General features: G+C 38.2%; 1 protein-coding gene across 2 annotated transcripts in view; it reads left to right on the forward strand.

The window, feature by feature from the left end:
- WDR53 (WD repeat domain 53) overlaps positions 1-12,206 on the forward strand; it is a 38,659-nt gene extending 26,453 nt beyond the window's left edge. For both annotated transcript variants that reach the window (XM_006200923.3, XM_072963318.1), the window contains exons 4-5: positions 9,677-9,821; positions 11,293-12,206. In XM_006200923.3, the coding sequence (XP_006200985.2) occupies positions 9,677-9,821; positions 11,293-11,737 (590 nt within the window). In that variant the 3' untranslated portion in view covers positions 11,738-12,206. The remainder of the gene's footprint in view (positions 1-9,676; positions 9,822-11,292) is intronic.
- Positions 12,207-12,526: the final 320 nt, after the last annotated feature.

Below are 12,526 nucleotides of genomic sequence, written 5' to 3' on the forward strand. Positions count from 1 at the left end.
CTCATGTAGAAGTATCTGGACTGAATGTGCTTTCCTGAAGATTGCACTGTGAGCAAAGTATACAGTGGGAAAAACTGGGTAGGCCATCCCTCTGGCAGGGTATCATTTTAACAAGTCCTGTTTCCATCCACATGTGATGCTGTTGCATGAACTCTTAGGGAATGGTGGCCATTAGTAAACTTACATTAGTAAGTAACTTAATCTCTGGCAAAAAGTTGTGGATCTTTTCTCTGGGTCAGAGGCCTCTGAAAATAATATCACTCTCTTAGTGTCTGTACTTTGAGTTCAGCACTCAAAGATAGTGCTCAAAATATTCAATTGTTAGGAGTTGATTCAGCTCTAGGATAAACAGCGAACACCTGCTGCTGTTCTAGATGCTTGTTTTAGCAGTGCAAAGTACTATTTACTTCTTGGCGCTGCTGTGTATCTCTGAGTATAGCATTCTTTCAAAGATCTGTATCCTGCAACAGAAAGCAGGCAGGAATTTAGGCTGCAGCTTTGCTATAAAAAAGGTTTGTGGAAGAAAATATTTGAGAAAGATACAACTGATAAAGTACTGTTATCCCAAATATACAAAGAACTCCTAAAACTCAACAATAAGAAAACAGGCAACTCGATTTTTAAAAGGGCAAAACACCTGAACAGACACTTCACCAAAGATATACAGATAGCAAATAAGCACATGAAAGGATATTCAATATCATTTGTCATTAGGAAATTGCAAATTAAAATAATGAGATACCACTACACACCTATTAGAATAGCCAAAATCCAAAACAATGTCAACACCAAGTGCTGGCAAGGATGCAGAACCAGAAGAAGTCTCATTCATTGCCAGTAGAAATACAAAATAGTACAGCCACTTTGGAAGACAGTTTGGTAGCTTCTTAAGAAACTAAGCATACTCTTACCATGCAATCCAGCAATCAAGCTCCTTAGTATTTACCCAAATAAATTGAAAACTTATGCCACACAAAAATCTGCATATGGATGTTTATAGCAGCTTTATTCATAACTGCCAAAACCTAAAAACATGCAAGATTCCTTCAGTAGGTGAATGGATAAAGAAACTGTGGTACATTCAGTATTATTCAGTGCTAAAAAGTGATGAGCTATCAAGCAATGAAGAGACATGGAGGAAACTTAAATGCATATTGCTAAGTGAAAGACGCCAATCTGAAAAAGCTATACGCTGTATGATTCCATCCATATGACATTCTGGGAAAGGCAAAACTATGGGGACAGTAAAAAGATCAGTGGTGGCCAGGGATTAACGGGGAGGGAGGGAAGAATAGGCAGAGCACACAGTGAATGTATTCTGTATGATATTACAATGGTGGGTACATGTTATTCTGCATTTGTCAAACCCGTAGATTGGATAACACCTAGAGTGAACCCTAGTGTAAACTATAGACTTGGAGTAATAAGGGTGTGTCAGTGTAAGTTCATCACTTGTAGCAGATGTTCCACTGTGGTGCAGGATGTCTGTGGTGGGGGAGGCTGAGTCTGTGTGAGGGCAGGGATATATAAAAATCTCCCTGTACCTTCTGCTCTTTTGGCTGTGAACCTAAAACTGCTCTAAAAAATATAGTTCATTAGTTTGAAAAAGAAGTTTGGAAAGCAATATGACAAGGGACAAGGAGAATCTGGAAGGTGAGCCTGGCAGAAGAAATCAGGAAATTCAAAAAACTGGGCAGACAACAGGCCACATACCAGAGAGGCAATCAAGGATAGAATGATCAGCAGGTACTGTTTAAGTCTGTACAGACAAGAGGTGGTCAGTGAGAGTGGGGAGAAGGGAATAAGTTTTGGATCTGGATGGGCAGGCAGCATCTTGGAGAAAGCAGCACTGCTAGGTGGAGTTGACAGGCTCTGATCCCTGGGCAGAACCATTTGCTCTTTGCCCAGTTCTAAACGTTCTTCTGGGGGGCTGGGGCTGGTCCTCTGATGGCTTATTCTGAGTGACCTGAAGACAGAGATACTAGGTTACATCAGAGTTCCCACTATTGTTTTCTTCCTTCTTTGTTTTATTTCCTCGTCAAGATTCTGGCCACAATTCTACTCATAAGAAAACAAATGTTAGCTCCAGAGTAATGGAAGGCTTCAGAAGAAACCTCAGCAAAGAAGAACCTGATATATAAAGTCTCCTTCACTGAACCGTTAACTCCTTAAGGACAGAGCCCCAACTATAAAAGATTTAATCAATAAGGCAAAGTTGTTACTCCTCATAATAAGCACACTAGCAATGAAACAGTTCCAGGGGAGGTTAATTCAGTGACAGTGTCTTTCTTCCTTTTTTTCCCCCTTTACCCTTTTTCCAGCCTCTTCTTATTTCCCTCCAGCCCCTGGCAATCACTTTCCTATTCTCTGTTTCTGATTTTAACTTCTTTATTTAGATTCCTCATATAAGTGATACCATGCAGTTTTGGGACAAGAAATAACAACTTTATTTGGAAAGCTGGCAGACCAAGAAGAGGGCAGACTGATGTCCTGGAGAACCATCTTCCACAAGTCAGAGTTTAGACTCTTTTTATACTAAAAAGTGATTGGTTGTTGCAAGCTTTTTGGTGTCAGAATCCTTTGTTCTTGCAGCTATCCATGTAGGTGAGGTCATGGTGTCCCTGTAAACCTTCAACAAGACCAGTGTTATTTTTCATTCTGCAACTTTTTATCTTTATATGACTTGAGAATAGGCTATCCTGTGTAGTTTAGGCTATAGGCAACAATCTTTTATAAATGGTGCAGAACCAGCATGACTAAGCCCAGGAAGCAGAGCACAGGGTTAGAGCCAAAGGAGCACATCTAATTGGAGTCAGACTTGTTCTTCCCTCCTACAGTGCTGCGGTGAACATGGGAGTACAGGTCTCTCTTCAATACCCTGTTTTCATTTCATTTAGATATGGATACTGAGAAGAGGGATTGCTGGGTCATATAGTAGCGGTTCTATTTTTAATATTTAAGGAACTGCCATACTGTTTTCCACTGTGATAGGTTCTTTTCTTCTTTCTGCTCTGCTGTTCTGGCTCGTTCCCTGAGGCTGGTTCTCGTTATGGTTGTAATAGTGTGGATGCTGCAGTTCTAGGCATCATGTGAAGGAAGATCCAACAGTATTGAGGGATGAAGGGAGACCTTTTTCTCCCATGTGTTTCTTTTTATCATCAGAAAAACTTTTCTCCCAGTCACAAGAGAAGACGATTCCACTTATATGAAGAACTAGAGTAGTCAAATTCATAGAGGCAGAAAGTAGAATGGTGGTTTCAGGGGCTGAAGAGAAGGGAGAATGTAAAGTTGGTGTTTCATGGATACAGTTTCAGCTGGGGAAGACAAAAAAATTCTGGAGATTGACAGTGGTGATGTTTGGACAACAGTGTAAATGTTCTTAATGTCACAGAACTGTAAACTTAGAAATGGTCAAAAATGGTAAAATTGAGATATGATTGACATACAACATTATATTAGTTTTAGGAATACAACATAATGATTTGATATATGAATGTATTACTTAATGATCCCTAGAGTAAGTCTAACATCCATCGCCACACATAGTTAGTTTTTTTTCTTGTGATGAGAACTTTTAAGGTCAACTCTCTTAGCAATTTACAAATGTACAATACAGTATTATTAACTATAGTCACTATGCTATACATTATATCCCCAAGACATTTATTTTATTATAACTAGAAGTTTGTACCTTTTGACTGCCTTCACCCATTGCACCCAAAATGGTGAATTTTACATTATGTATATTTTATCACATGTTTAAAAACTGTTTTTCTCAGAAGCCCCACAGTAAGCCTCCTCTCACATTTCATAGGCCAGAATTCTGCCACCTGCCCATTCCTAAGCCAATGATAATAGGAACAATAATGAAACTACTATGATTGGCTTGGTCTAATCAAGATTTACCCTCCTTGTGACTGGAGGTGGGGGGTGCCCAAAGTCCCTTGAAGCACACGGCTGCCCAGTACTTGAACAACATTTGGACTTAGATTCTGTTAATGAGGAAAAACTAGTGGGTGTGGGGAGGTGTCGGGGAGGATGGGTAAGACACAAAGATCCTAACAAGGTTTCCCCACTGAAGCAAGGAAGGACCTGATTCCTTCAGGACACCCAAATGCTTCTGAAGATTCATGTGAGACTTACTGACTCCAAGCCCCAGGAGTTACTGGGGAGTTATACTTCTCTCAGATCTGTCCCTTTGCCTTCCCACTCTGAAGACCAACATTGTACTCTAGGCCCTCATCACCTCACGTCTGACTGTGATGCCAGTCTCCTGAGGGACATCTCTGCCTCTGGTTTTATTCCTTTTTGGATCTGTCTTAAACACCACTGCTAGATTAGCTTTACAGAACCACCACCTCACATATGTCCAAACTCCTTACAAGGCTATCTAGAACAATCCACTCTTTTGTAATCCTTGTTTTCAATCTCCTACTAGTATGCTTCTTAGGGCAAGGATTTTTGTCTTACTCATCATTTTATTCCCAATACCTGGAATAGTGCTGACATTCATTTATAGGTTTTATGCATTCAGTTGATAATATAGTGTTCAGTAAATATTGAATAAGTGAATAAATTATTCAATGAATGAGTAAATCTATGCCAGTTTAATGTTACTGTTTTTCTTTTTCTCAAATGAATCTTTTTGCTTGAGAGATACTCACTCATCGTTCCCTAACCACAACATGTATCTTGCCACCCCTGTGGTTTTACTCACACAATTTCCCCAGTTTGTAATACCCTTCTCTCTCTTCTCTGATAAGCAAAAACCTACATTTTCTTTAAGGCCAAGACCAAATCCCACCTTCAGTGTGAGTGTTTCTCAATTATGTAAGGCTTCAGTAACCTACTCTCTCATCTTTTATGACTTTTATATTCGTATTCATTCGGCACATGACATTTCACATACAGTTTCTTTTAAGTATATGTTATCTTTTTTATTGAAGTATAGTTGATTTACAATGTTGTGTTAGTTTCAGGTGTACCACATAGTGATTCAGTTATGTGTGTGTGTGTATTCTTTTCCATATTCTTTCCTATTATAGGTTATTACAAGACACTGAATACAGTTCCCTGTGCTATACAGTAGGACCTTGTTATTTGCCTATTTTATATAAAGTAGTTTGTATCTGCTAATCCCAAACTCCTAACTTATCCCTCCTCCCACTTCTCCTTTGATAACCATAAGTTTCTTTTCTATGTCTGCGAGTCTATTTCTGTTTTGTAAATAGTTCATTTGTATCACTTTATAGATTCTGCATATAAGTAATATATATTTGTCTTTTTCTGTCTGACTTACTTAGTATGATAATCCCTAGGTCCATCCATGTTGCTACAAATGGCATTATTTCATTCTTTTTTATGGCTGAGTGGTATTCCATTATGTATCTGTACCACAGCTTCTTTGTCCAGTCATCTGTCAGTGGACATTTAGGTTGCTTCCATGTTTTGGCTGTTGTAGATAGTGTTGCTGTGAACACTGGGGTGCATGTATCTTTTCAAATTAGATACATGCCCAGGAGTGGGGTGGCTGGATCAAATAATAACTCTATTTTTAGTTTTTTAAGGAATCTCCATACTGTTTTCCATAATGGCTGCACCAATTTACATTCCCATCAAGAGTGTAGGAGGATTTCCTTTTCTCCACAGCCTCTCCAGCAGTTTTCGTTTGTGGACTTTTTAATGATGGCCATTCTGACTGATGTGAGGTGATACCTCACTGTAGTTTTGATTGGCATTTCTCTAATAATCAGCAATGTTGAGCATCTTTTCATGTGCCTGTTGGCCATTTGTATGTCTTCTTTGGAGAAATGTCTATTTAGGTCTTGTGCCCACTTTTTCATTGAGTTGTTTGTCTTTTTCATTATTAAGTTTTATGAACTGTATGCATATTTTGGAAATTAAGGTCTTGTCAGTCACATCATTTGCAATTATTTTCTCCCATTCCATAGGCTGTCCTTTTGTTTTGTTTATGGTTTCCTTTGCTGTGCAAAAGCTTATAAGCTTGATTAGGTCCCATTTGTTTATTTTTGCTTTTATTTATATTGCCTTGAAAGACTGACCTAATAAAACATTGCTATGATTTATGTCAGAGAATGTTTTGCCTATGTTCTCTTCTAGGAATTTTATGGTGTCTTGTCTTATATTTAAGTCTTTAAGCCATTTTGAGTTTATTTTTGTATATGGTGTCAGGTAGTGATCTAACTTCATTGATTTACATGCAGCTGTCCAGCTTTCCCAACACCACTTGCTAAAGAGACTCTCTTTTTGCCATTGTATGTTCTTGCCTCCTTTGTCAAAGATTAATTGACTGTAGGTGTATGGGTTTATTTCTGGGCTTAAGTATATTTTAATCTTTTAAGTCCCTCCCCAGTTAGTATTTAAACCCCTTAAATTCAGGAATCCTATTTTATGCCTGTTTTTATTTTCAATACCTAATCTAATACTACAAGCTCATAATAAATATTTATTAGTTTCTATGGATGATTAGATGTTCTGCACTGATACAAGATATCACAAAAGCTCTGGGGCTTCTGTAAACCTAATTTAGATTATAAGTGAATAATTTTATTCTTTAAATTTGAGAGTAGTATTTCCATCAAATTTAATCCTGGTATACGTATACATCTGTGTGCTCTCAATTTGTGTGCTCTCATATCCACTTACCAGAAAATACATCTGGTTGTTGTGCTATGTTAATACACTATGGGTCACTTTTCAAAGGCAGATACTATAGTGCATCCCAGGACACCTGTGTTCACACGATCAGTTCTTTGAAACTATATTTGGATGTACAAGCTATTAAAAGCTTCTTGTACCGAGTGACCTTTCAGGCAGAATTTAGATCAATTACTCACACTGCTGCTGCCTGTTGCTGAGTGGAAGACAGCAGAAAACCCTGGATTCAAACCTTTACTGGGTTTTTGTTTTGCTTGCTTTATTTCCTTTCATTTTGCCTTAAGAAGATGAACAATGAAACCACAACCCTGATATCCTTGAAAGAGGCAATGAAAAGGTTGCTAAGGGCTACAGGGAGGGAGCAAGAATGGGTCTGCTTTTCTGGGAAGATGGGTAACGGAAGAAGAATGAAGAATAAAAATAGGCAAAGAACTACAAACATGCTAATTAGAATTCTTTCTTTCTCTGTTAAAGTGTCTAAAAGTCTTACAGGTTCAAAAAATATGTAAATTAATAATAAAGAAAAATCTGTTCCTAGGTGCTCTAATTCCATTCAATTAATGGATGTGCTAAATGCTAGGTTTACAAAAATAAGTAAAATGTGTTTTCTGTCCTCAAGGAGCTTATGGCCTTAGGGGTAACAGAAGTATTGAAAAATACTTACAACTTAATGTGACTGACCTTATAATGATGAGGTTCCTGCAGGGCTATGAGAACATAAAGAGAAGAACTAATTTTGCCTTTTATACTAGGAAAAGGAGCCCTTCAGAGGGACATTTAAGTTGAATCTGAAAGGGTGAGTAGAAGTTTATAAGAAATAGAAATATGGGAAGGAATTCTATGCTGAGGAAACAGCCTGTGTAAGCCATAGAAGCCTGGAATCACAAACCATATTCAGTCAACAGCTAGATGTCTCACCTGATGACTAGGATGTGTGAGGGGACTGGCAGAAGACAGGGGCAAAGGGTAAAGAGCTTTGTTTCCTGCTGGGGAAATCCAACTTGGCTCCAAAAATATCACTAGGCAAGTCAGGGAGACATAAAAGATATATAACAGTCAAGTTATATAATCAGAATTGTATTTTAGAAGAATATCTCTGGAGGATGAATGGATTGGAGGTGAAAAGCAGAAATCCGGTTAGGCTACTGTAATCCTAGGTCCAGGAGAAAGATAATGATTAACTGGTTTAGTGGAGATGGGGAGGTGGGGACAGATTAGAGACATGCTGATGAAGAACAGGGGAAAAAAATGGTGAGTTATTCTGAGATTTCTAGTTCAAGCAATTGGATAGATGGTGATGTCATTAACTGAGCTGGAGAACTGTAGTAGAAACACAGATTTGCAGACATGTTTAGGATTTATTTGAAATAATCTGGGAATGCCTTTTGGTGAGAGGATTCCAAAGAACTGCTCCAATTGTAAACCTTTATACTGATCAGCAAGCTAGAGTTTATCTCTAGAGTTTAAACTGGAGGTGACCAATAAGCAATATGTTCTTAAATGTCCAAAAGTTAATACAAAGAGTTTGCCAGACAATGTGATTTTGAATTATAGACAGAGATTGCTGGCATATTAGGTCATGTAGGCCTACACTCCTACAAAAATGCACATTTCATACACAGCCTTATCTATATGTAAACAAAATCCAAAGCAGTGAGAAAATTCCACTGCCAAAATTTCTGAAAGTGGGGTGGGGTGGTCGGAACTTAATAGAGTCAGCTTAAGACAGTTGAGTCTGACACCTCCATCTAGGTGGAGATGTGCAAAACATAGTTGAAAATTTAGGTCTAGGACAGGGGTGGTATCTGAAGCTGTTAGCCTTGAAAGAAAGTGAAGATCAAGAAGAGAACATGGTCAAGGATAGAACCCTAGGCAACCACAACAGTATTCAGGTCACTAGGGACATAGAAACTCAGGGAAGTGGCACATGTGTGTGCCGCTTCCTTCATGAAAGACAATGTGGGTGGCTTCGGGCAAGTGAGTTGTGCTGTTGCAGTTCTTTGTGGTTCAGTTAGACATAATTCTGGTGCCACAGTGCCCTCTGATGATCAGGGCTGTTCAGAGCTACTCAGATCCCCCATTGGGTTATACTGCTTGGCATTTCACTAATATCACAGATGTCAATGATACAAGCCACGTTTTATTATTTCTGTGTAAGACTTCTGCTAGGTATTGGGGGATAGGCATAAAGATGTCCAAGAAATAGTCTCTGATCCCTTCCCTCTAAGAGCTTACAGTTTAGTTCATGAAAAGTGAACTCTAAAAATAAAGCAAAGGATGGGGCATGACAAGTGGTAGAGGCAGTCCCTGTGAGAGAGCAGTAGTCAGGAAGCAGGTAGAAAGTCTGAGGAATTCAGACAGGCAGTGGAATTTGAGCTTATCCTTGATGGATAGGATTTGGACAGTCAGAATAAGGTAGAGAAAGCCACCTTAATAAATACTGGTCTCAGCACTAGTTAGCCATGACATTAGGTCTCAATCTTCTTGAGACTCAATTTCTTTATCTGCAAAATAGTACAAATGACTGCTTCACATCTTATGCTTGTTGTGAGAATCAGATTAATGCTTGTGTAAAATACTTGTTCAAGTATAAAGTACAACACAAACACAAGACACAGCAGCTAACTGAGGTAATTAGTTCACGTTTGGCAATATAAAGAGTGCAAGAACTAGGATGATGACTAGAGACAATGGCAACTGGGAACATCTGTTCATAATCTTAAATTTTAAACAGCTATGCAAACTCAATAATGATTGTAACCAGTCTTTGACTTGGTTATATCTTTTGGGTTCAACACCCACCAAGAGACAAACCCAGTTTTTGTGTAACAGAACTAGCTGTTGCAGTTTAGCAAACACTTACTTCAGAAATAGGGCCTGCCAATGTTCACATACCATTACTTACAATAGTCAAGACGTGTAGCCTTATCTTAAGGCAAAACTTTGATTTTGTGCCTTGATCTAAATTAACCCTTTATTCTTTTATCTGATAGAGTAGACCACAAACTCCAAGCTTTAGAAGCACAATTTAAAGAACTGGACTTCACCACGGATAATCTGACACAGAAATTTGAATGTCATAGCAAGACTTTGGCAAACCAAGCAGCCCAAGATGAGCTGTGGACAGCAGTTCTGTCACTCAAGTGAGTATCCAATCAGAAATCAGTAGAATTTTGTGGTTTTGTGAGAGCTTGCAGTGGTCATTCTAAAATTGGATTTCTTAATATGGTGCCCACAATGGATTGTAAAGAAATGACATTTTCTTAAGGTCATTCATTTAAAAAAGATTAATTTGAGCACCTGTTTGCTTGCCAGTATTGTGGTACACATCTCATCACAGAGTCCCTTGCTTGCCAAAGTCCTACTAACACAGAGATGGATACTAAAACTCCTCTGCTGTGGAGAAACTGATGAGTGGCCTGAGATCTAAGCTATCCATTTAGTGCAGGCCCTATTTCTTTTTTTTTCTTTTAAAATTTTTTAATAGTGTGTATCTCTTAATCCCAGACTCTTAATTTATCCCTCCCCTCTCTTCCCTTGGTAACCATAAGTTTGTTTTCTGTGTCCATGAGTCTGTTTCTGTTTTGTAAATAAGTTTATTTGTATCATTTTTTTAAGATTCTACATATAAGTGATATCATATGACATTTGTGTTTCTATAACTTACTTCATTTAATGTGACCATCTCTAAGTCCATCCATGTTGCTGCAAATGGCATTATTTCATTCTTTTTATGGCTGAGTAATATTCCATTGTGCAGGGTGTGTGTGGGTGTGTATCACATCTTTTTCTTTATATCACATTTTTTTTTAGCTATTCATCTGTCAGTGGACATTTAGGATGCTTCCATGTCTTGACTATTGTACATAGTGTTACTATGAACATTGGCAAGCCCTATTTCTAAAGCGTTTTCTAAACTGCAACAGCTAGTTCTGTTACCCAGAACTGGGTTCACCTCTTGGTGGATGTTGAGCCCAAAAGATACAACCAAGCCAAAGATTGAGAGAAGGAAGGATTTATTACTCGCAGCAAGTAAGGAGACACCAAGTATCTTTCCCAAAGCAGTGTTTCCACAAACAGTAAAATTGGGGAAGTTTTAAGCTAAGGGTACATGCATATTCATGAAGGGGCTGGAGTAGAGGAGAATTCAGCAGAGAACTGGGGCAAAACCTGACCGAGTTGATTGAAGTCCTGAGGGTCAGAAAAGGTCAACATACCATTTCAGCCTCCACCTGGCTGAGGGCCTTGGTTCCTGCAGAACTCAAAAATAAGTATCAGATTGTTATATATATCCCTTGAGGAGGAAGTAGGACTCTAGGAACTAGGAACTATTGTTTCTTGACAGCTTTTCCTTTGTTCCTGCATTCCCTCCCTTTCTATTAATTATTGAGACCTGTTCAAGGGCAAACACTGTGACCAGGCTTAGATGACAGAGTGGCTTAGGCCAAAAATGGCTTATCTTCTGTCAAGAGAGCCTTACTTGATTCTCTTCTCTAAGGACCACCTACCCTATCTGCTTATATTTCTCCTAGTAGTTTCATAGTTCTTTGAATTATCCTAATAAAATTCAGTTTATGTTTGTACAGCTTAAGAATCTCTCCATATTTTTTGTAGGTTCACTTCAATGGAATTGAATATTTTATACAGCTATGTTATTGAAGTACTCATTTGCTTGCATACTCGTGTGCTTGAGAAGCTGCCAGACCTGGTGAGAGGACTTCCCACCTTAGCCTCCATTCTTAGACGAAAAGTCAAGAACAAGCACATTAGAGATGTATGGGAGTCTGTCCTGGAGGAGTATGGGCTGCAAGAAGGAGATATCACAGCACTTTGTACATTCTTCGTAGCACATGGTAACAAGGCAGAACACTACATTGATAAAGTAAGGCAGATGTACATAAGGGATGTCAATTTCATGATCACTAACATGGTAAAGAACCAGGCTCTGCAGGATGGTTTGCTGAAGGCTGTCCAGGTCGTTGAGAAGGGGAAAGCAGTGAGGGTGTCTGAAGAGCAAAAGTCATCCCTAAAAGAGTTGATACCATCAATCAAAAGCTAACTAGTTACTCTAGACCCAGAGATTCCACTTCTAGTAATTTATCTTGCAAATGGGAAAAAATACATATGTACAATTTATTACAGGCTTATTTTTGTAGCAAAAGTGAAAGGAGTGTTAAACAAATTATGGTATGTTGATACAATGGATACTTTCTGTGTAACAATATAAGAGAATGAAGGAGCTCTTTGTGTAATTATATAGTAACATGGAGTTATCACCAAGATGTCTTGTTTCAAAATATTTATTTCCAATATATATTGTTAAATGGAAAAGGGGGCAAAAACAGATGTATATGCTAATATACCTATCAACTTCATAAAGTTCTTCTGTAGAAATACATTAAAAAGTGATAACATTGGTTGTCTCAGGGAAGAAAACTTAGGCTAGTGTTAAAGGTAGAAGTCTTTTCACAGTTAATCCATTTTGTACTTTTTGAATTTTGAACCATGTGAATGTATTATGTATTAAAAGACCAGGAAAAAACCCATCTAACATATTTTGTATGTTGATGTACATCTTCTCTCTAGTACAGTACCACAGTTATTTACACTATAAAGCGAACTCTCACATATTGACCATATATTCCTAATATTTATTAAACACCAAATGCCATGTGCTAGGTGCTATGAATAACAGAAACATTTTCAAATGTAGACCCTGTTCTACAGGTAAAGGTTAAGTGCTGATGCTTTATTTGGGAGGTGCAAATTCAGGAAAACCAGAAGGAAGTTACACTTTGGAAGGATGTTAGGTGGGGAAGGATAAAAAGTATGCAAGATTATCTGTTAC

This window comes from Vicugna pacos, chromosome 1, assembly GCF_048564905.1.
Source record: "Vicugna pacos chromosome 1, VicPac4, whole genome shotgun sequence".
NCBI classification, from domain to species: Eukaryota; Metazoa; Chordata; class Mammalia; order Artiodactyla; family Camelidae; genus Vicugna; species Vicugna pacos.